Source organism: Rhea pennata, chromosome 2 (assembly GCF_028389875.1).
Source record: "Rhea pennata isolate bPtePen1 chromosome 2, bPtePen1.pri, whole genome shotgun sequence".
NCBI classification, from domain to species: Eukaryota; Metazoa; Chordata; class Aves; order Rheiformes; family Rheidae; genus Rhea; species Rhea pennata.
In genome coordinates, this window is record NC_084664.1 from 116,307,063 (window position 1) to 116,330,868 (window position 23,806).

General features: G+C 39.1%; 1 protein-coding gene across 1 annotated transcript in view; it reads right to left on the reverse strand.

The window, feature by feature from the left end:
* The window catches only part of CHST9 (carbohydrate sulfotransferase 9), an 80,392-nt gene that overhangs the window by 15,269 nt on the left and 41,317 nt on the right, over positions 1-23,806 (reverse strand). The window contains exon 2 of the mRNA XM_062568150.1: positions 1,681-1,718. Within this exon, the coding sequence (XP_062424134.1) occupies positions 1,681-1,718 (38 nt within the window). The remainder of the gene's footprint in view (positions 1-1,680; positions 1,719-23,806) is intronic.

A 23,806-nucleotide genomic window follows, 5' to 3' on the forward strand; every position in this document is an offset into this window, starting at 1 on the left:
AGGATACAAATTCTCAGCAAAAGCATGCAATTTCCATGAAGTTTCTGAACAGTTCTACATTTGCTTATGAAAAAAATGAAGATTTTTCTTTGCCTGATGTAATGACGTATTATGGGCTAAATATGTTCAGTCATCCATTATTCAGGATAATGGGAAGATTATAACAATTCTGACAAAAGAAAGCTATGGCTATTACTAGTTATCTCAGGACCAGGCTTCCTGTAAGCCTCCAGACCCAAAGGGTTTATTTGGTCAGGAGTGGTGCCAGCTCAGAGCACATAAATGATATAGCAACATCAGCACAGTGCTCTGCCACAGCAGGCGAAATGTTTTTCGACCCAAATGAGGCTGTGTACAAACCTCTTAGGTGGGTAATCATTGGGATAGTTAGCCCTTGTTTAGATAATCAGATCACTGATAAAAGTTAGGTAAATGGACATTATGATGCTCAATACCTAAATTTAGGACTTGGAAGAAAGCCCACCAAAGGTAGGATAAGGGCTGTTATACTGGTGGTGACATGTAAAACTACCAGGTATTCACACCAGTGGGCTGCTATAAATTCGTCTGCTCCTACTAGCCGCATCTTTCAAGTTGCTTCCTTTCTTAGTCACACCTATATTGAAAATGGCCATTACAGTTTCTAGTCACCTCCTTCCTTCTTCAGAAGGCAGTGAAGAGCATGAGACAACAAAGCCCTTCTGTAGCCCGTTAGCACCACCCCTTCTAATGGTTCAGGGATGTGAATGAACACAAAAGCTGAAAAAAACCCAACGTTTTGTGCGCATCAATAGCTACTCTGAAGACTGCTGCTGGTATAAAAAGCAGTCCTTAAAATGTTTGTAAATGTCTTTTCAAAATAAATCTCACAAATGCTAAAAATATCTGTTTTCATGCCATTTGGATAACAACTTCAGTAAGAGGACAACAAGCTGTGAATGAGAAATGTGAATGTGCCTTCTGTACAAGTTAGGTTTTTTCATTCAGGACTAGCATACATTTCAAAAAAGCACACTATGGCTTTCCTCCTCTCTTTCTGGTTAAAGGAAGCTTTATTTCAACATAGTTCCTTGTATTATTTTCCTGACATAGAAATGCTAAATAAGAATATTAAAGAGTTGTTTTTCAAATAATTTCCTCTAATTGATACAGTAATAAAGACAGAATAGAAAATACCTCCACAAGCAATGCCACAGTTTAGTGAAGCCTCAATGAAAATTCATGGTAGAAATGAAACCTGAACAACATTGAAAGGCATAATCTACCTGTGGTGTGCACATATTTCATACCAATAGCTTCCTGGCTTTTTAGAGCAACGCTAGCAAACAAAAAAACTAAACCATTAATTAAAACAAAACAAAACAAAAAAATCCTCACAGGTCTGTGTTACAAAATTTGAGACAGTGGACAAATTGTTGATTATCTGTATCCTCACCTTCAACACATCAATAAGGAGATGTACTAAACTGCCTAAGTGGCAAATCTCATATTTAAATCAAAAAGATGGTTACTCTTGTGAATTCAACACATCTGCAGAGCCAGACCATGGTCTGATACATCATATTTTACATATCCATACAGTTAATTTTAGTTAGTCCTATGAAGTTCTCTTCTTTGTACTTGTTACAATTCTTCTATTAGAAAAATTAAGTAACAAAAAGTATGAAAATGTCAAAATACCTGATTAATTATCTGTTGTTGCAATTTTTCTCCAGACACTGAAAGAGAATGAAAATAATTAGTTTGTACATATTTTAATGAATACAAACATACACACATGCTACAAAAATGGTGAAGTCAAAAAAAAGAAATCAAACAGGTTCTAGTTAAACAGTAGAGTTTACCAAGTGTAAATGACTTGGAAAAACCTTCAAAATGGAAATCCACTTAAAGCGGTGAAAGTGAAAGCAACTCGTCTTCTTCAAGATGTCATAAAAAGACGGCTGAGCTAGGAAGCCAGGCTTACTAGCCTGGTACCCCACAAGGCATTACAACATTCAAAGTTAAGAAAACAAATTTCAAACATGCACAATGAAGCCCCTCAAGTAACTTTGCAAGGAATATGTGACTGAGACGTTGGCAGCATCCAGCTCCTGATCTGACCATCTGAGGAGAAGAGTGGCCTCTGCAGTTAACTGGCGATACAAGTTTGTGTGTGCGTGACGACTGAAGTCAGCCACCAGCTGGCTAAAAGAAGAAATCCTCCCCTGACAATCCCGCACGAAGTGGCGAGTTGAATTATGGCCTTGCTCACTCATCCTGGCTGCCTTCTGCAGCGGTGCTCAGCACTGTTGAAGACACGACCAAAGCCTCGGCAGAACACTGCTTTTCCTACAACCACCCGCGACCCTATGAGCAATGACGTCTCAAACCTATTCTTTCCTTTCCGATCCAAAAGGACAGCGCTCTGGCCTCATTAACTGCTACCATGCGGTAGCTGGCGGAAGAGCAGCTGGTTTCAATTACTCTCCCTTTGCTATCGGAGACCATCAGCACATATTGGGGAAAGTCAGGAATTTCACACTTACCTATCCAGATAGGTCTACATGTATCCATCAGAGTGTTTTGGGGTAATAACGATAGGATGCTGTTTACAACCTGTCAATGTCACTATTAACTGGCAGAGGAGCCTATTTCTGCATAGCACTGGTGGCCGCCTCTTTCAGGACTGAAAATGTTGCTCCATTTCAACAGAATTTCATTGTACTGCTGTGTATGGCATAAGATACAGTTTTTAAAAATCATCTTCTCTACTGGTTCCCAAGAATACGCTTCTTAAGGAAAGCATTATAGATGATTTAGATAAAGGTAATCACTGCAGGCTATCTTATAAGATGGTCTCTTATGATAATTATTTCCTCCATGCTTGTGTTGTGTTTTTGTTTGCTAAATATAAAAATAATGCTTTTCTGTCTCCAAGAAAAAAATAAAGAAATATCATTGAGGGGAGATTTCCCTGAAAGTATTCCCTTGTTCACTAAGATCATATTTGGGAGTAATGGAATTTATTCTTATAACTAATTTTTTAACCAAATAGATTGTTGGTAATAGAAGATTAAAGGAATATGTGTTTTTAGCATTCTCTAATGATATACAAGTTGCTAGGAAAGCAGAGTGTTTGAAATCTCTGGTTAGATCAACACTATTTTGCTCAAAGGTTTGTGGACTTTGAATACTGATGCTTTCCTGTTTCCTAGTACATTTGTTTTTAGGCTATTTTGATTCACTTTAAAGGAATTTTAATAACTTTCTGTTGACAGCATGGACAGCTGGTCTTGAGAATTAGTGAAAATTCACTTGTTGACTGAGGAAGGAAGTGACATCAATGAGTTTCTAAAGTCAGCCCAGAGGGAGAAGCGAGCTCTGCAAGAGTAGCCTTACATGCCATTGTATTTACAGTCATGCCTCAAGATGCAAACTGCAATATCAATCAAACCTGTGGTTTCTACCTCAGACAAATATAAAAATGAACAAAAAGACTGGGAAAGACCTTTCTGACCATTGCTGACACTGTTAAGGAAAATGTGAAGAATTTACGGCATCATTCTTAGTTCTTTTTTTTTGTTGATTTAAGTACAACAGTACCAATGAAAAAGCAGTTGCCTAAGTGTAGGATAAACTAGTAATGATGACATGGGTTAAACAGGACAGAGATTGACCAGCCAGTTAAAGATAGAAAGGAGATCAAATTCAAGGGCACCAGCAAACTGACTACTTATTCTCCATCTATTCACTGCATGACCCTTGTCCTCATCAGAACAACTCAATGAATCTGGTAAAGTCAGCAGTTCACTCAGAAGAGGCTGAGGTCCGTAATAAGAGATACAGTGAATTAAGGTGGATATACATTGGCACCTTTTATCATGAAGCCTGCAAAATACTGGTGTGTACCGTACTTTTGTTTTAAGGAGAAAAACTACAAAAAAGTGCAAAACCCCCATGAACACACAAAACAATACTTTCTTCTTCCTTAGCATCAATAAAAGTCTCTTATTTCTCTCTTCCTCATTGACAATAGATCATTATCAAGTTTGAAAGAGATAATCCTTTGAAACTAGCAACTACGAAATAAAAATGTCCCTTCAGAACTCACCTTAAGCAAAAAAGAAAAAAAAAGGGGGAGGCGGATTTTAAAAGGACTAAGAATGCTGTATCTTAACATGGATCCTTAAAGGATTTGGCACTCCACAGCAAACACACAGAACTGAGAGGAGTTTCAACTTTTGGCTGACAACAACCATGGATGAAGGCGGCTTTGCTACTGACACTAACTGCAACTTCTTCTCCTGCCCCCCTCCTTTTTTTAATCCCCTGTTTACTCATACAGCAAATAGTCACTAATCTGTAATTTATATATGACACACTCATTTTTGAGAAGAATGTTTCTGTTTATGTGCCTTGTCATTTCTAAGCCAGCCTGCTAGCATTCAGTAGAAGCACTGGAGGAGTTCCACTAGAGAGACAGCTCCAGACTCAAAGAATATGAGGCAATTTGACCAAAATATTCACAATATGCTAGACAGTCCCACAAGCAACACCTGGATTAGTCTCAAGATATTCACATCATTCTTGAAACGTACCAGAAGTTTCATTACTTGTAGACCTACACACACTAAGTTCAACTTTTATACCAGTTTCTCCAGAGCCACTGTGGTGGCAGCTCATGCAAGATGAATGAATGCATGAACATCAAACTAATTGGGAGATTTACTGCCATCTGGAAATTCATATGGAAGTTGCACAGCAGGTAGCCCATGTAGTCCAAAAGCACATCTTTCACAAATCAGTTTGCATGTGAACGGATTGTTCTCCTCCTATATTTTAATTACTATATTAAAAATTGTTTTTTCTACCTGTCATACGGCAAAGTCAGCTCAATAGTGCCATCTGACAAGACTTGAGAATAAAATCAAATCAGAAGGCCTTAATCATAGACAACCATGTACCAATGATACATTTAGTCAAAATCCATGTATTTACCAGCACAAAGATTCTTGTTGGTTGAGACTCTACTCTCCTGACACTCTAACTGAGGCTAAACTGATGCAACTTTGGAATCCTGAGCTGGAGAAACAAGCCCATTGTTTGTAACCCCAAATTTATCTCTAGTGATTTGCATGTTAAGTAACTCTAAAGTAATGTCTCTCCATCCACAAAAAATGTAAAGTAATACCTTGGTTTGGTTTTGGATAGTTGAAATAAATGGCCTCATCGGGTTGACCTCAAGCTATATCACTTAAGAAAAAAAACATTTACAACAAACATTCTTTTAAGGATTTCTCTGTATTTTCATTCACTAATTAGTACACTAATTCCTGTTTCCAGGGCATCAACATCCTGTTTCCAGGGTTTTCAATTCTTTGCTTACTTCTTATAATACAGAAAATTACCTTAGTGAGAGAATAATGCATGCTTTATAATGTACCTGACCAATGCAAGACACAAGAGCATGTCACAACTGATGCTGTCACGAGGAACTGCAACGTGGACTCCTCAGCCTTACAAGTACAACCTACACAGAGAACACCACATAATTAAGCACACTATGTCCTGCTTACCTCCATACAAAGGAATGTGATATTTGTGCAGGTTTACAGATTAATCTGCTGTAATTCTTTTGAATGTTAAACTACTTCCAGCTCAAATATAATTCAGATCACCAGGTACAAAAGATTCAGATTGGAAATACAAGTACAAACAGAACAAATAACAACTTGATGCTGTTTCTTATGTCCAAGTAGTTGGATACATTAGGGAACAAACATGCTGTCAAAATCCTTCAGTATATAGCAAAAGAAAGAAAAAAAAAAAGTTTCATTTCAAAAGGTGAAAAAGTACTACTGCATTTAATTAGGGTGTAAAATCCTTTTAAACGTACTGGTCTGCCAATTTATGTGACGTGACTGCTGCAAGTCCTAGGAACAAGGGGTTTCTTTTTGTCCAAAAATCAAGTCTCAATTTATACCTTAAAACATTATCATCAACATCAATAAAGAGAATGAGGTGGAATAAAAGGTTTGGTTCTTTAAGTCTTCAAATAATCCTACCAATATTTTTAGCATGAAGAGAAGGCAGGGGAAGAACAGGAATTCCGTGTTTGTGTCCCTGTTCCCAGTGTCTGAGGATTTCCAACCAGAAAGAGAAAAATGGGGAAAATCCCAGAAGGCAAGGGAGACCCTCAGCACATGAAAAAGCTCAGTTTTCCTCTGCAACAGCCATGATCACTTTCCTACAAGTGGGAATGGCAATACAAGGAAATCAGCTTTGGGGAAGAAATCTGATATTCTAATATCAGTTCAATTTTGTGTTTCCAGTTTGTGGACAGACACACTAAGAGCTTTTGACTTTATTTTTATTAATCTAAACACAAGAGACCTATGTGGTTGTGATCCATCCTATTTTCATTACTGATTTCCTAATCTATCAGAGTAGTTTCTCAAGAGTGGAAAGAAACCAAAGCATCCATTCATGACCAACTTCTGCAGCTCTTCCCAGTGGCCGCAGGGCCAGAGGACAAAGCAGTAAGGTTTATTTTTCAGACTCATAAAAAATTTGTGTCACCCCTTCCTAGTTAAGTAGCCTGTAATTTGGAACGTAAAGACTCTAAAATATTTAAAGACAGAACCAAATATTTCCTGTAAATTAATCACAGAATCTCCACGAACACGATGCAACACAACTCCTTCAGATATGCGCAGCATTTACGTCCTTTTTCTAACACGGAATCCAGAAAACTGAAACTGCTTATTTATAGTACTACCTTCAAAACCTACTTTAACTAACTTTGCACCTTTGCACTAATTATGCGACTGAATACGATTACAGTGGCCCACAATGCATTAATCACATCTTCATGGTATTGCATAATCCTCCTCAGTTGTCACAACGCCAACTCGTAAGTTGCCCTGACAGTAGGAAACATAAAAAGAAACCCAAGTTGATACTGATTGAACCAAATGAAGGAAAGTTGGCCATCTCAAAACACTGAAATTCTCACAGCATTCCAAGGTCTCCTCAGCTAATTTTTCATGATTACTTTTGATATGAAAACAGACCTTTAATTGTCAATCTCTAATAAGGATGCAGAACTGTTCCCTGGGTGGTTCAAAGGACCCTGGGAAACCAAACACTTAGGAAAGCTCTAGTAGCCAAACATCTTGTGCTGATTAACATACACCATTCAGCTTCCATCTAAAGCAGTAATAAAAAAATAAAAAGGGGGGGGGCGAGGGGAATGCTCTTGGTCTAACAAAAAAACATTAGTTTTAATAGGATTGAAGGCCCTCATTCATCAATTCTTTTGGGCATAAAAAGGTCAAGAGGGTGCAATTCTGTTTTAAAAAGCTATGCCTCAGCCAAATTCTCCATTGACTAACATTGTGTATATAATCACACTTAAGACAAGGAAATGTTAGAATATAAATTAGTTTATAATTTGGAGTTTTACCTGCCCTCTCCCTCATCAACATTGACAAGTATTTCCAAATGATTCAGCATTTTCTTTCGACCAGCACTGCCAGTATGCCCGCTACCTGAATTAGCAGGAAGTTCTAGAAACTAGAACTAGTTTCTAGAACTTCTAGAAAGTTGCATTTTATTATCTTTTGAAAGGGAAGGCAAAGGTTTGTCACTGTGTTCCTTTAAGGATGGAAGATTTGAGATAATGGAAGCATGCCAGGCAGCATATTTCATTTTAACATTAGTACAATATTGATATGGTGCTTTGGATGGTTTCCAGCTGAACATCATGTGTATTTTCAATGCCTATTGGCATTCATCCTGTATCTAGCAACAAAAACAGTTTGTTTCAATTTTGGTTTAGAACTTAGTATTCAACTGCTTGCAAATGTTTTCTGTTGAATCTAACTACTTCATGCCTTTTTTGGATCCCTGCTCTCTTAAGCAACAAATCATAGATTCCTAGTCATCTGCAATTAGGCAGGCAAAGATTAGTTAATTTTGGCTCAGTATATGACTACATTTCTTCAAACTTCACCACAATACATTCCCAATCCTATGGTAAGCACTGCCTCAGCTCTCATGCTGCTAACTGCAAGGGCCACTGCTTTTCCATTTGAAAACCCATGGACCAGCAGTCTCCATTTTCATGTTGCCAGCTACATCAATGCTGCTTTATACTATGATTGTTTAGAGGAAAGGTCAAATAATCTGTTAAAATGCTTTCCTGACTACACTCCCATGTTAAGCTCAACTGCTTTTGTGGCTATCTTCCACAAAATAGATTTCTGGGCTTTGACTCAAAAGAAGTTACTTCCACCTGTCCAACACGTCCATGGTAGCTTCCTATATCAAGGCTTTCTCTTCGTGTTAAATGAAGGATGATTAACCCAGATTTCTTCCATTGAAGGAAAACTATCTGGCTTTTAGTACAAAAAGAGTAAGGTAAGAGCTCCTCTACAGGAAAAGACTATGGAGATTAACTAGGGCACGTGCACTTACATACTCACAGATCCCACACAGAAATAAAGCCAAGGACATATACACTGCTACTGCTTTAAGGCAGCTCAGACTCTGCACTGCACTGACATTAGGGCTAAAACTTTGCAGCAGTTTGGCTTTGGTTTTGGTTCCTGCTTGGTTTCTGTCCGCATTAAGAACATATGGCTGCCCCCACCCAGAGGAGGAACGTGACTGCAGTTGAAATTTGCAGTCGCATTAACTCTGTTGAGGCAAAGCCACACAGAGCCATGATCTTCATTCTGGTGTACCCTAGAGAGGGTCAGCTGTCAGTCTGTCACTTTTTGTAAGGATAGTCTGAAATCTGGCTCTGAAACACACCATCTCCACATAAACTTAATTTGAACAGCCTGGAAATGGTTGATGAAGACAAAGACATCAGAGCCACAGGCAAGCACCACACAAGCTTCTATGGGGTTATGCCTACAGAGCCTTTCCTTTGACTCATCTGCAAGGACAGCTGCACCATAAACAGCAGCAAAGCTCCTCTGGTCTGAATCAGACGCAGAGAGATGCAAGATGTGCATGCAGCAAGTCCACACATAGATGGAAAATGCAGCTTCTTGGCATTAATTACAAAATAGACTACCACAGCAGAGTCTCCATGGGAAGCCTTAGTCTATAGTTTCTGTATTTCAGAAATGAGAGAGATGAATTTTCTATACAACATAAGGCCAGGAAGTAACCAGTGGTGATGAAAGCAAACACTCTCTCAATTTACTGCTCTCTCTGAGTTATGGCTATATTAACAAACAGTACTTGTCTGAATCTGCCACTTTTTTTGTTTAAGGTCTAAATGTGCTACTTTAAAGCTTGCTCCTAGAACACTGACTCAAATAACACACTGAAAGTGTTCCATTTGGAAGTAAAATATTCTCCAATAAGAATCTGACTCTTGCACACTGAAAAATGTTGCTCACACTTAGGAGGAAGATTATATGCAAGACAATCCTGTAGGTAAAGAATAAGGGGAAAAGGAAAGGTGGCAGCAAGCAGTCCTTTGAAATTGAAAATTAACAACTGTAAAACTAAAAAAAAAAAACCCAACAAAAAAAACCAGGGTGATTTTATAGTGAAAGATAACTAGGAGAAATGCAAAAAGGCAGCGAGACTTAAAGCAGAACATAACCTTTCCTAATGCATGGTTTTGAATTAAGATTGGTCAGATACAAAACAAAAACCTACAGCAATCAGTTGCTGCAGGGAGTACAAATTTATCTACGTTTTGTATAACTAGAGTATGACCTTTTGCTACCAACTCTTGTGCTTGAATTCAGCTGCAGTTATTCAAAGTCATTTGTAAAAGGTCATCCATGGATAAGAACATAATATGAATCCAAGATGCACAAAGGTTCAAGTTTGTGCTATTTTGCCTTGCACCAGCCAAAATAAAGTGAGGAAGAAGGAGAAGGGTGGGAAGCCCAATCACTGCTACAGATTTGGTTCTCAAATAGATCTGAATAGTTTGAAAACATTGTTTAATTTAATAACTAGACAATTTCCAACACCCGAATACAAATTACTAGAGTATACACAATTTTAATATTTGTCATTGGTGACTACATTACTGAGAGAAATTTTACCAAATAAGTCTACCTATTTGCCTTTTGCAATAGGAGTTAAATTTTGATCACTACAGCACTGTTAAACCTCTTCCTCCCACTATCCTCCATCCTATGAAAAGATTATGGAAGCTCAGTTCCTATAGTTAAAGAAATCTGACTCTCCAGCTAAGATGGAGGTTTATACACATATTAAACATCTGTGCCTGTATTTCTGCATATTAACCTTTCTTTATTATTGGATTTTTCAAAAGATAGTGGATGAGTCATGTTTTAGGGAGCCCTTAAAGAAGAACCTGTAAGAATATAGAATCTATTCTCAACAAGAAGAAAATTCAATAGATGCATATATAATATAGATGTATATATAATAACATTTTTGGAACACCGAAGAACATGAGAAAATTTAGACTGTATTCTCCATATTGAAAAGGTAACTCACTAGGGGGGAAGAAAAGGATATGAAGTTTATATCTAGAATTAAAAGTAAATTTATATAAAAAAGAATTGACAGTAGTTATTTCATCAGAAACTTATGAGACCACCTCCCCAAAAATCTCAAAATCACTCTGAAAGCCAGTCTGCCACAGCTACAAGAAAGCACATTTAAGCTTTTCTGCAAAAAAAATTCTTGTTAAGGTGGAACATCCTTAAAGATAAAACCTGCAGCCTGAGCTTTTGGTCTGCGCACTAACCACTACCACAAAATTTTGCTGGCAAAGCAACAGCTAAATGCTCATTGCACATGCTGCAGCTGATCGTTACCACCTTCTCTCCTGCAGGTGAAACACCCTGATGCTCCATGCCGTAAAACAGCGCCATACTCTGCTTTGGCAGCAGTCTTTTGCTTACTTTAGAAATCCCAGTTGTGCCTCCCTCCGAGCACCATCATTGCTGCTTTGGCAGCGCTCAGACGTGGAAAGCAGCAGGGGTGACACCGCAAGTTCAGCTGGAGAAAACATTATGAGAACTCAACTCACACATGTCACTGCAAACATGGTTAAATGTCTCCTTTTAATTAAACAGAGACTGAAAGTAACAGCGGTAAGGCAGTATCATGTACCCAGAAACTACAAAGTGCCCCAATGGCAAAACCATAAATGATGCACTGTATCAATTCGATCATGCGGGAAGAGTGTAAATAGATGTTCCTAGCTTCTGCACACTTTTTTCCACGCATAGAGGGTAAACTGTCAAATGGGCTTTAAAACCACACCTGCAGGTTTTTCACACACAAGCCCTTTCTGCCCACAAAATGCAATACTGCTGTTTTCAAAGGACCATAGGTACATACCCAAAAGCTGGTGCTTAGGTACAATTTGCATCCATAAAATGTGCAGGTGCAGATTTATGGAGACCTATGAGAAGAATGAGGCTGCACAGCACACAACTACCATTTACATCTCTGCCTTCAGAAAACAACCTTAGTAATCTTCCCATTTGCCACCACAGGATGTAAACACACCAGATCTGAGATGGAGAGAGAGAATATTACAACTGAAATCACACCTGCGTTCATGATGGACAGCTTTATTTAAAACACATGTTCACCCAGTCCTGGTTTGCATCCTGGGTGTACATTAATACTTGCAGCGAAGATGATATCCTAAATAGAGGACAAAATCAATGCATCTTCTACAAGGGTGAAAAAGGATTCTAAAAGAGTCCTTAGCACGAAGTGACTAAATTAAAATATTTTCTTTTCGACTGCAAAATCACGCCTTGCTGCTTCTTCCCCAGTGAGCTGTGTTCTTCTTGCCATTAAAAAACAATCAAGCGTGCCTGACATGAATCAGTATGTGAATTACTGACCAAGTTAGCTTCAGCAAGTACTAAGTGACATATTCATAATTTGATGCCATTATTCATGTGTAAGTTACTAATTTCTATTGAATTGAGCACTTGGGAGAAGACATTTCTCTTTTCTTCTGACAGGGAAACATAGTCAATATTGCATGTGATTATCAACAGAACTTAACATGTTATTGGCGTACTGCTAATTGCAGGGGCACGGTCTTTACATATTCCTACAGTTAAAGGGAAAAAGGCATATTCCCATTTAATTCATTGTTAATATTTATTTATAACTAGGTATAATTCTGTAACTAAAAACCTAATTAAAGAACATAAACAGAAACACAAAAGAAATGGGGAGAACATTCTCTTCAAATCAAAAAGTATTTTGGATCAAAGCCACACTTATTACTATTACTTAAATAATAAATGAGGAAAGAAAAAATGATTTGATGGGACTGAATTCCCTACCTTTTCAGAAATCTAAAAAAGAAAATGTGATAATTGAGCATTCTTCCTGCCTTCCTTCTTCCCTCACCCCCCAGAAATTTTGAGCACCAAGAACATATTGACTTCTTGCTATAAAGTGATTTGTCAGCTTTGGATTGTTTAGAATATAACAGCTAGGTCCAAGTATTACAAATAAATGAGAAGTAAATCTTCAGAAAAAATAATTTTGCATCTCAATGTTGGTGGTGGAGAGTAAAACAGTGGACAGTATTTTTTTTTTAATGGATAGTTAGATGCACAGCAAGATACTCTGAAATAATAAAGCTGCAAACAACTCAGAGTTTCAGATTTCTTCTATTCATACAAATGTCTCAGTAACGTATTTACTTACAACAATACTTTTTCTCACTCTTAATTACAGATAACTAGCTCCCAGGGGGGGCGGGTGGTGGGGACACAAACAAAAATGTAAGCCCCTCTGATTGCTGCCACACAGCACCAAAGTAAGTAACGTGATCACAGGAAAAATAGGAAGTAGCCACATTGATCACATTAGGGCTTGGTTTCACATTGGCTTAAGCTACTCAGTGCCCGGCAGAAAGGGACGGTGCTGCCCTTGCCCCAGCCATAGTGATGTGCTCTTACTCCTTCCTTGTGCCAGCACAGGCGCATCTGCACCATGGGGACAAGCCACTATCACAAACCCGATTCAGCCCAAAATTCTCGTCTTGCTCGATAGGCTGAGTTGCACCCATACCAGCTCTGACCAGCCGTGCGACGCCCTGCCAGCCTACGTGGTGGGGCAGACCACAGAGGCTAGGAGAAGCCCCCGTCTGGGGAAGCTCCCAAGGGGACCAGCAAAGACTCCTTGTATATCCACATCCTGAGAGCCTACAATGTGTTCAGCTGCTACCAAACCGCCGGTACCAGAACACGGACCCTTGTCACGAATGACTGAATGGTTCAGGTGAGCACTGATAGCAAAGCAAGCTCTCAGCCTGCTTGCTGTTTTCCTTTGGGGCATGCATTACACTGGGCTCCTTCTAAAAAACAAACTAACAAGCAAACCAAAAAATTCAGATACCCAGTCTACTTGGATTTCTAAAAGGTATTTGATAAGCTCTCTCACCAAAGATTTCTTAAGGAAACTTAGCAGGCACAGAATTAGAAGGAACATTTTTGCCTGGATTTAAAAAAAGAAAATGGTTAAGAGATAGGAAATGGAACACAGGAACTAATAGTCTCTTTTCACAGTGCAGGAAAGTTACCAGTGGAGTCCTGCAGGCAGTGAGAAAGAACCCATGCTGTTCAACACATTTTTAAGATCACTGAGAAAGGGATTGAACAGGGAGATGACAACATTTGCAAATGATATTAAGTTACTCAGAGTAGGAATGAGAGAGGCTACAAAGCTTTACAAGGCTTGGTAGGTAATAAAATGACACCTTAAATTCAATTTATACAAACTGATGCAAAATAGGCAAAAGAAATTTTAATTTGAACTCAAAAATGGTGGATTTTGAACGTACCATTACAATTCAGGAATGAGATCTTGGGGAGGTAATAGTGCTATGTAAGTATCAGTTCGATGCCCACAACAGTTGGAGAGAGAAAATTGAATACTACAAAAAAAAAAAAAAAAAAAAAAAAAAGAAGACATAATTATATTACTGTATATATGCCCATATGCATCTTGAATATGACATGAACAACTCCTGCTATATGCAACTCTGATCCTTCCATGCACATGAAGCAGGATGTGAGGGAACTGGAAAAGGACAGAAGAAGGTAAGATGGGTGGATTTAGCATAGGATAACTTGCACATGAGCATCAGCAAAGAAACCTGGAAAAGCAACAATCCAGAGGAGATATGATAGAGATCTGTAAAATCATAAGTGACATGGAAAGGGTGAATCAGCATTGACTGTTCACTGCCTCTTCTAATGCAAGGCCAGGGGGCATCAAATGAAGGAGGCAGATGGCAGGTTCAAAACAGACACGAGGAAGTCGCTCTCCATGCGTCTGGGAAAGGAAACGCTGGCGGGGCACGTTACGGCTATGAAAACTTTAAATGGATTCGGGGGACAACTGAAGAAGCTGAGAGAAGGGAAATCCTTTGGGGATTAATAAGCAAATAGAAACTACCTCTGGAGCAGGAAGTCCCTGAATCACAAACTGTTGGAGTTTGGGAAAGCAACAGGAAGATGTTTCGCTTCGCTGCTAGGATAGTGAGCAAGGCGGAGCTTTGGTCTGATTCAGTACCGCTGCTTGTATGTGTACTCACACGAGACACTAAAAAGAGGCCCCAGTGTAAAATTCTTCAGAGTCTGAACATCCTCAGTAGGTTATGTCCGTCACAGCTTAATGACATGCGAACCTGTGACAGATAGGCAAGAGAAAAGTGAAGTTGTGCTCCTTATCTCACATCGCTCTGAACAGCGGCCGTAAGTCAGGTAACGACTATTCTCAGCTTTGGACGGCTGGACAGGCGAAGTGCTCACTTATTGGTAGTGCTTCTACCAATAAGACTCGCTGCAGATATAGAAGTTTCCTTCCAGTCATGCCAAGAACCCCCTAAACTCAGACAGTGCTGAGCAGTGAAACCACCTGTTTATACCTGAGCACTTCCAGATGTCACAAACTAAACGTTCATCCTTGGCTTGTTGTGCTCTCGTGGACCAAGCTGGGGGGTGGTCTCTGAGCAATGCTCTTTTTTCAATCCTGCAGTTTAGGGTTAGAGCATGTGTGGAAGACCTGGGCTTAAACCTCTCCTTTGCTGAAGGGACATAAAATGATATTTGCCTGATCTGTAAGGAGATGCCCTAGCTCCCCATGTAAACTCAGACAGGACTCTGTCGACTTCTCCAGTCAAGCTGATACGTATGATTTGGACCACAAGAGTCTGAGTTGTGTCTAGACCAGTTTCCAAGGAAAGGGAGAGAGAGAAAAAAAAAAAGCCTTTCTGAATTTTAAAAATACTAGGTAGTGTGTGCAATGTTTAGGATAGTGAACACAAGGACTTGAGTGACTTCTCAGAGTTACTGGGGAGCACACTGAGAAGAGGGGATTGAATTGCAGTATCCTAAACCACGTGCAAAAGCCAGACCATCAGAGGATCAGTTCCAGGCTACAGACTAGGAATGGTAAGTGTTCAGGCTCTATTTCAGGAATTCTGTACCACCTGCCAATATGCTGGGTTTCTGTTTTGGCTCCCCTGGAACTGGACAAAGTCTCTAGGAAAAAACAAATGAGCCTTGTTGAGAAATGCACTGTGTTGGGTTTTTGTTCATAAAATGGCCATTCATTTAAAGAAAACAAATAACTGAATGGTCATTATAATAAACTCTTAAACACTGTTTTTAATTACACTGCATTGACTAAACATAATTATATTTTAATTAAGCTTTGTTCATAGAGTACTCCTATAGATTTCTCCCTTTTTGAGATTCATTTTCTTGGCAAAAAAATGCCTATCACTACATTTATTTTTAAAAAGTAAAAATAAAATCCACACAAAACACTAAATATTTAGTTATCTTGGGGAAAAATTAGCTGTCAGCTTTAAACTTCTCATGCATGGAAAACCCCTAAACCTATGTCTGTAGTGTTTTCATGCTGATTCTTATGTCCTAAAGGGAGGGACACTTGTAAGCAGTTTAAGATACTATAGCTCCTACTGCTCAGTTGTGTTAATGGTCGGTGAGTGCTCCCAGTCTATTTCCATTTTAAATCAGTTATCTAGAATCACTGCTGAAGACCAGCAAAAGTGATTTGTCCAGCATCAGTACAATAGAGCAGATATCCTGAATGTTAGCACCTAGTGCCCTCTACCTGCTTTGCTTAAAATGCCTAAGAAGCAAAAACGGAAAACTTCATTTTCTAATTTTTGCAATTCTACCAGGCCAAAAGCATTGTGTTTATCACTGATTTCTAATCTATTTTGTCAATTAGGAGAGTTGGCAGGGTTTTTCTCTTCTAGATTCCAAGCTACACAAGGGAATGCCATTCTGAAATGGTGAAATGTGCAGATTCTTTATTTCCTGCATAATTTCATCTTGCTTTTATAAAATCTAATTTTAAAATTCCCTTAATAACATACAGTCATCAGGAATGTAAATTCAGATGTCCACCTTATCTTTCCAGGAAATGTGGTGGGAGGCACCCCACAAAAAAAGAATTCCAGCTCATAAATCCCAGTCCTGCAATATGATCCATACACTGAAACACTTATATGGGCCATCCGAGCACTCAGCACATACTACAGGTGGGCTAGGCACTGATGCCTGCAGAGATCAGACTCTACCATAGAGGTCAAAGTTTCTATCATGGAAAAATATACAAACATACTGCTGTGAACCAGAGCAGAGAGCCAGTACCATAAATAAAGACAAATTTTGGCGTAATAGTTTTGATCTGTCAGGCAGCCTAAGCTACTATGGCCCATAATTACCATCTCTGACTTGCATTTTGCATTAAGCTTTAGATTTCAGTGCTGTCCCTCTGTGCTGCTGGACAGTAAGTATTAGTATGTCCATTTGAGAAGGAACAAGAATCATGCAGCAGAAAGGCACGTAGAAAGCTACACCTGACCTCGCGGACCACGCACGCAAAGGCAATGCAGCGGCTGCGAGTGTGCACGACATTAATCGCGACCAGTGGTTCTAAAATAGGAAAGGTGCAGGCAATCATGGCAACCTATGTGCTAGAATTTTATTATTCCATCCACAGGCATGTTCCACCGTAGCACTGCACTCTGCACGAGGCAGGGAATACACGGAAACACAAATACCCACATAGATATTCAGCTACCTGAACCTGTTGTTTTTTTTTGTTTTGTTTTGTTTTGTTTTCTTTTTTGCAACCACCTAAATTTCTAAGCTTTTACATATTTCCAACAAGGATAACGCTTAAAAAATCATGCTTCCAGCATGGTAGAGTCCCTGTCCTTGCTTCCTCTTCTCTCCAAGGCTTGGACACCAGCAATCTGGCAATTCCCTTCCCTTCCTCCTCCCAGGCTCATTCTGGTTCACGTCTGGAATATTCACCCCAGCTCCACCCTCTCACCACACGTTCGCACCTGGAAAATGGCCGATTAATTTAATAACTAACTTGTCAGACTGTCTATTGAAGCTAAAATGAAAAGAAACAACCCTGGGCCAAGACCTTCTATGGCAAGCTTTAGTCCGAAGCTCAGGACAACGCTGCCAAACAGCAGGGCTGCAACACATACGGTATTTGTAAACCAATCCTTGCAATCTGCATGCCTCACCATTAAGCTGCCCTGGCGGACACAGTCCCCAAGTGCCTTCTTCACACTCTGTGACTGGCAGTGACAGCCACAAAATTACAGCAAAACCCACCCACTTGGGTCAGCCCTTGGCTCGCATCCCAACTCCCCCGCCCTGGGGACAGTTTATCCGTCAGAGGGAGATGGAGAAAAGGAGTCCCGTGGCAAATTCTCACAGCCCTGCTGCTGGTAGGTAAAAAGTATTCTTCCTAGACACAAAGACAGCTTTACTACCAAACTGGAGTTGCCAACATGACTGTTTGTGGCCAGTTTGCCAGCATATCTTAAGCCCCCCATAGAAGCACTCTGTGCTATAGTGAGGATCAGCAAAACAAATAGTTGAAGCTGAGTGAATCTAGATAATATAAAGTGCCAAACATTTTATACCATTTTCTAGAAGAGCACTCCAGTTGGCATCTCAGCTGCTTCACGACTGGTTTGTGCAAACGTGGGCTGTGTTTTCATTTGCTTCTAATAACAGGAGTTTTTGGAGGTACGAAATTATAGTGGCGGTATTTTGGTATTCATAAGAAATGCAAATGTGTTTGTGATTATTCTTCCCCACTGCTAAATATCATCATTTGTGCCGCTTCAGATTTTATTAATTAAATTAGCACTAATTGAGAAGCCTTCCGGTACATTTTTAGCCTGACTGTACGTTGTGTGATCTGCATGCTGGAGCTGCCTCTTAGCCTTACCACCCTGCCTTCTCCCAGAGGAAACGTTGCACTGCAGATCACTGCCCTGAAACTCTTCCGTGTTTGCACATCCTCCTGTCTATGTGTGCATACCTTTGAATCAATACAAAAAAAAAAAAAACAAAAAAAAAAAACAGATATTTTTCAAAGATATTTTGAAGAAAGCTTTCACGTATTCGCTCAAAACCCAAACCGAAAGCACAGCTAATCTTGTGTGACTAAGTGCCCCCTAGTGACACAGTCCAACTCCAAACAACTTTCATTCCATACAGTTTGTTGCGTTTTCCAGAAAAAATGTCACGATTTCAGTTATGTCATTTACTTTGGTTATCAGTATCTCAACCATTTTTTTTTAAGCAAAGCAACACAGCCAACCAACCTCTATCTCCATAAAAATCAAAGTGTTAGTCTAAGGGCAGCATTATTTATTTGAAACATGACTCTAAATGCTTCCATCAGTCTTTTCCTGCGCAGGCAGCATCAAAGTCAATGTAAATATAACTCAGGAGAGATGCAGAGTCAGCTCTTCAGTGAGCTGTTAAAATTACACAGTATCCAATTAACTGATGCATTTCTGTTGCTTCTAAGAGCTGCCACCCAGTTGTGATGCTGAAAAAATAGAAAAGCAAATCAGTTCTGCACCAGCCCTGCTGCTCATTATAAATCTTCCCTCACCTCACACCCAAGCTCACCTCAAATCAATCATCCCTCCCCTCCCCAAAAATCCCACCCATGTGCTGGAGCAACCATGTCTAAAAGGCACGTACGGAGCTTCCTCTGTTTGGTTGTTCTCTCTGAAGATATAAATGTAGAACACATCCTCTGGGAGGCCTGCCTTACAAACGAGCTCTTAGAAAACAAAAACTCTCCAAACCCCCAAATCCTAATCTTTTCCTTTGCCCTCAAACATTTTTAAATTGTGAAATGAGAGGAATCCCAGAAAAGACAGCACCTCTATTTGATGCTGCTTCTCAATAAAGTGAGAGCTGAAGATTTACTAATTAATCTTAAATACAAACAAAAACTCTGTATATTAATTTCTCTCGCTCCCCCTCTCTCTCCTCTTCAACAAACAGGCTATCAGATCTACTTCAAAACTATTCATTGCTCTTCTATAAATAAGAGTTATAACATTTTCTCAAGTCGTGTCCTTGTTTTTAAATTTGGAGAATCCTACAATGTCTGCTTTGCCTTAGTTTTTACAATAGTTCCGGGTCAAATTTGAAAGGACCATTATCAACTATTTTAAATAGCATTTTCTACTTTTTATTTTCTTAAGAAACTTGAAGATATCACTTCTGAGAAAACAGGGAGAGCTCCTCTCCACACTTAATAAGCATGAATTATATTTTCTTGTTTTTCTAATGAAGCAATAACCACACTTCATTAATTCTGTTTGCCTCATTGTCTTTGCACTATTATAATCAATGATGGTAGCTAGAAAAGCACTTCTTCTGAGTGCTCACAAGTTATCCTAAGACTGGGGTTTGAGTCAAATATGCTCCTATATTCTTTTGGAACATTAAAATGAATTCTTAAAATACAACTTTTCAGTAATCAACTTCTTACATAAAAAAAGAACAGTTCATAAAACAAAGAGGACATTATAAAAAAACTCAAATTGTTCCACTGAAGATGACCTAAAAAGGTACTGAAGTAAGTTCAATTCTCTTAAGGAAATTTGCCTTAAAATCAATACATCACTACCAAAATGTTCCAAATTACAAGCCCACTTTTTAAATTACTTTCACAAAAGGTAGAGCTTTACTGTTGGTACCTATTCTCAAGTTTTAGCATTGCACTTATGTGGCCATCTCTTTGTTCATAGTCAATGTATGGCTAATATATTTAGACTTGACATTTAATTTCAAGGATTGTAAATGCCAACTGACTAGTTACCCAGGGTAAACATTTAGTATTTTTCCATCATTACAGAAAAATCCAGTGCCTTCTTAAGGCTAATGAATGTAGACAAGAAACATGCCATTTTTTCCACTTTCATGGAATTCAGTGTCTGTAGAAATTTCTTCTGAACATATTAAAATGATCTTAAGGCTCTACAGAAACCCTGCTCATAAAACAAAAAAGCTAGGATACTTAAAATTAATACATCATAAATAAAACATGTATTTCAGTATATATTAAGTGACAGGTTTCAGAAACTCCAGTACCGTGCACATGCTCACAGAGCAGCAAGAACACACGCAATTCATTAAACCCACTGAAGTGTACTAGTTCTTCCTGGCATTATTCATAATTGAAACATTTCAATTTTAGTTAACAGAAAAAACTAATTTAAAAGTAAAACAAGAAAATTAGTTCTGTGTTTCTGGATTACAATCCCATAGAGCCTTCAACTAGCCATATTTAGCCTCAGGGGGTTTAATTAAGTAAAAAAAGAAAAAAAGGAGAAAAGAGGCAATGTAGTCCACTTGAACAGAAGATTTAAAGACACAGCTCTCTTTAGTAAGTTTTCCAGTATGCCACACAAAGCAAGGCAGAAAAGAATTAAAAAATTTTAACTTGTACTTTAAAAATAAACCTTGAAAATCCTACTTCTTGCTCTTGCGTATCAGAACAGTCTCCCCCTCCTCCCTCGATGGGCTGCAGATGAGGTCCTTGCAGAGGAAAATCCACTGCTGTGAGCCAAAACCAGAAGAGGAGCAGTGTCCCCCAAGGATGCACTCCCAGGGAGAAGGGTAGCAGGACGGGGGGACATGAGCCCTCCTGGGTAGCTCCTGCTGAACCCCTGGGCGAGAGAAATCTCAGCACTTACCTCCAAGCTCTTGTTCACCTGCTGTGCCCCACAAGAGCTCCCTGCCGAGCACCTCCATGGCCATGACACAGTTAGGGCACCTTATCTGGACAGTCTAGATGAAAGGAGACCAAACCACCCTGCAGAGACCTACATTTCAGACAGCAGGGTCAATATTCACAAGTCAGAAGTGTAAGTGCCACAAATTCCGACCTGGGTCCCTAGTTAGGCCACATTTCATTTGATTGGTTTTGTTCACAGAAATGAGCACAGGCAAAATTAATTTCCTTATTCTTGACCTGTTTTAAAGACTCACTAGGGCTCTATACTACTGCCATAAGGCACAGATTCACCACTTTAAATCACACTAATATATAGGAAACCTCACGTGAAATACAGTGCACAACATGTGAGATTAGTCTCTGTGTTATAAGGCCTGTAAGTCTCATCCCATTATATACATTCTGCTGGTTTTTAGGACATGTGCACTTTGTACTTGGAGCATCTCGCACCTTTCTTAATACCCAGCTATATTCTAGTGTCATTTGAGGAAACGACACCAACTCTACTCCGCATTTCAGTCTCCAAAAAACAAAAAATACAATTCTTCTTTTAGGAAGGACTTTTGAAACCTCGCCTCCTTCGAGCATTACTTAAGTGAAACAGAGAGAACTGGGGGAAGGGACCACCAATGCTTGCTTTATTCTTGCATTCTTCCCCTGCAAGCTGCTTCGGGATATTTGCTGGAGACCAGATAACTATGTTCAGCAGATTTTCTGTCTGACCCCTTACAGCCTATTATTGCAGGGCAAACAAGCAAGCAAATTATGTCCTGCTTACATAAAATCATGTGAAAACTAGTCCAAAATAACACCAGATGAAGGGGCAGCCCATTAATTTGTTCTGCAGCTCATGAAGTCCTAAAACATAGTTCTGTATTGTTTCTACTACCTTTTTCAAGGTAAAACAAAACAAAAAGCCCAAATCAAAAATGCAAGTTCCATGTGAAAATCCAAATTTCTCTAAATATCTGGTCTAGCGTCTACATCATCCCTTCTGTATAAGTTAATATTTCAGAGGGTTTTACAGTGAGGCAAAAGAGCTACACAGATTTTTCTATTTGCATCATAAAGAATTGATTTTACCTAGAAGTGAGGTCAGAAATACTTGAACTTCATCAGCTAAACAGAGACAGGAAAGAACAGTTATCATGTTAAAAAAGTTCTAGTTTGTAAGTCCTAGGAAACTAATTATTATTAAGCCCTAACATAGCAGTATCAGAAAATATTTGCCAAAGTATACAAAAGGTATTTTAATTTTATATATAGGAGAACAAAATATTCTATAAAACAAGACTGCTAAAACAGCTTCCATACCATTGTTTAAATAGCTCTAATTATGATAAAACTATGCTGACAAGTTTGAAAACCAAACTAGTCATTTAATAAATGGCCACGTGGTACAAGAAATAAGGCAAAAACCTGTCCTCTTAAATTATGCTCTATGTCTTCATAAAAATCATTTTTCTGAATTCAAATAGCAAGATGTAAGCAGGATAGACATGTAAGTGCCATTGCTGCAACAGACCAGCAAGGGGAGTAGTAACACTTCAAGAACTCTCTTCAGCAATAGTAAACTACACACAAACATGAAAACACATAGAATATTGCTGCTGAGCTGTGTGGAGAGTGTAAAGACAGTCAGTTTACTTAAAGACAGAGAAATTATAAATTCTGAATCTTTAAAAACTATTTGTTTTGGAAGACAAGGTGGAAGTACCCATATACAGTCTTTAGACAAGCCCAACATGCCACACAACAGAAGAGGAAAGTAAAAGCCTCTCAAATTTTAGACTATTGTTCCCAATATAATTTCTCCATTTAAATGGAAGTGACTACATACGTCCAAAGAAAGGAGGGACATTTTGTAGTTTTCCAAGTAAAGGAATGCATGGACCAGCTGTGGCTGGTAGGTAGGAGAGTCGGAAAATTCTCAAGTCTGAATCGCGATTGTTACGAAGGCCAGCAGAAGGTGAAATTTCCAAAAACAGGGAACCGGGCTTTCATTTCCCGATCTCCCAGTTAAGGGTAGATAACTGAGCCGGCACTTTCATCGAAGGGCACATAACAGTAACTGCCAGCAGACTGGTCTATTTTTTGAACACTCCCACAGGCAGCACCAGCACAGACCTTCCCATGTAAAGGTGTGGAAGGAAGAGCCATCTCATGCCTCAGCTCCCATCGCAGTGGAAGGAGGAGAGGGCTGTCTCTTGTCTGTATTATGCCTGCTTCACCTCTTCTGACCTATACCTGCTGTAATGTACAGACACCTCTGAGCAGTGGCATTGACCAACTCATTTACAATCCAGCCATCGAGGCCAGGAGGACCTCAGTTTCTAGGGAGGAATGCACTAGAGAAGAAAAGCTGTTGGCAGCACTGGTTCAACACGGCAACTACCGGATTCATATATTTCATACAGCAATGATCATTCTTTAGAAAGAAGAAGAAACCCTTCCTCCTCCCACCCCCCAGAGTGATGTAATTTTATATAAATTTTGCTACCCAAGTAAGTAACCAGCTATTTAATCACCTTGTAAATACACAAATGTGAAGACATCCTAGCTAGTAATCATGAAATTACTATGCATGACAAAACTCAGAATAATGTTTTGCTGGAACTGCATAATTTAACTCAAAAAAAAAGAGAGTTATATTTGGATACAGAGAAAAGGGGTCAATTTGATGAGAAAAAAAATAGAAATTCTGCTTTTTTTCCTCCAT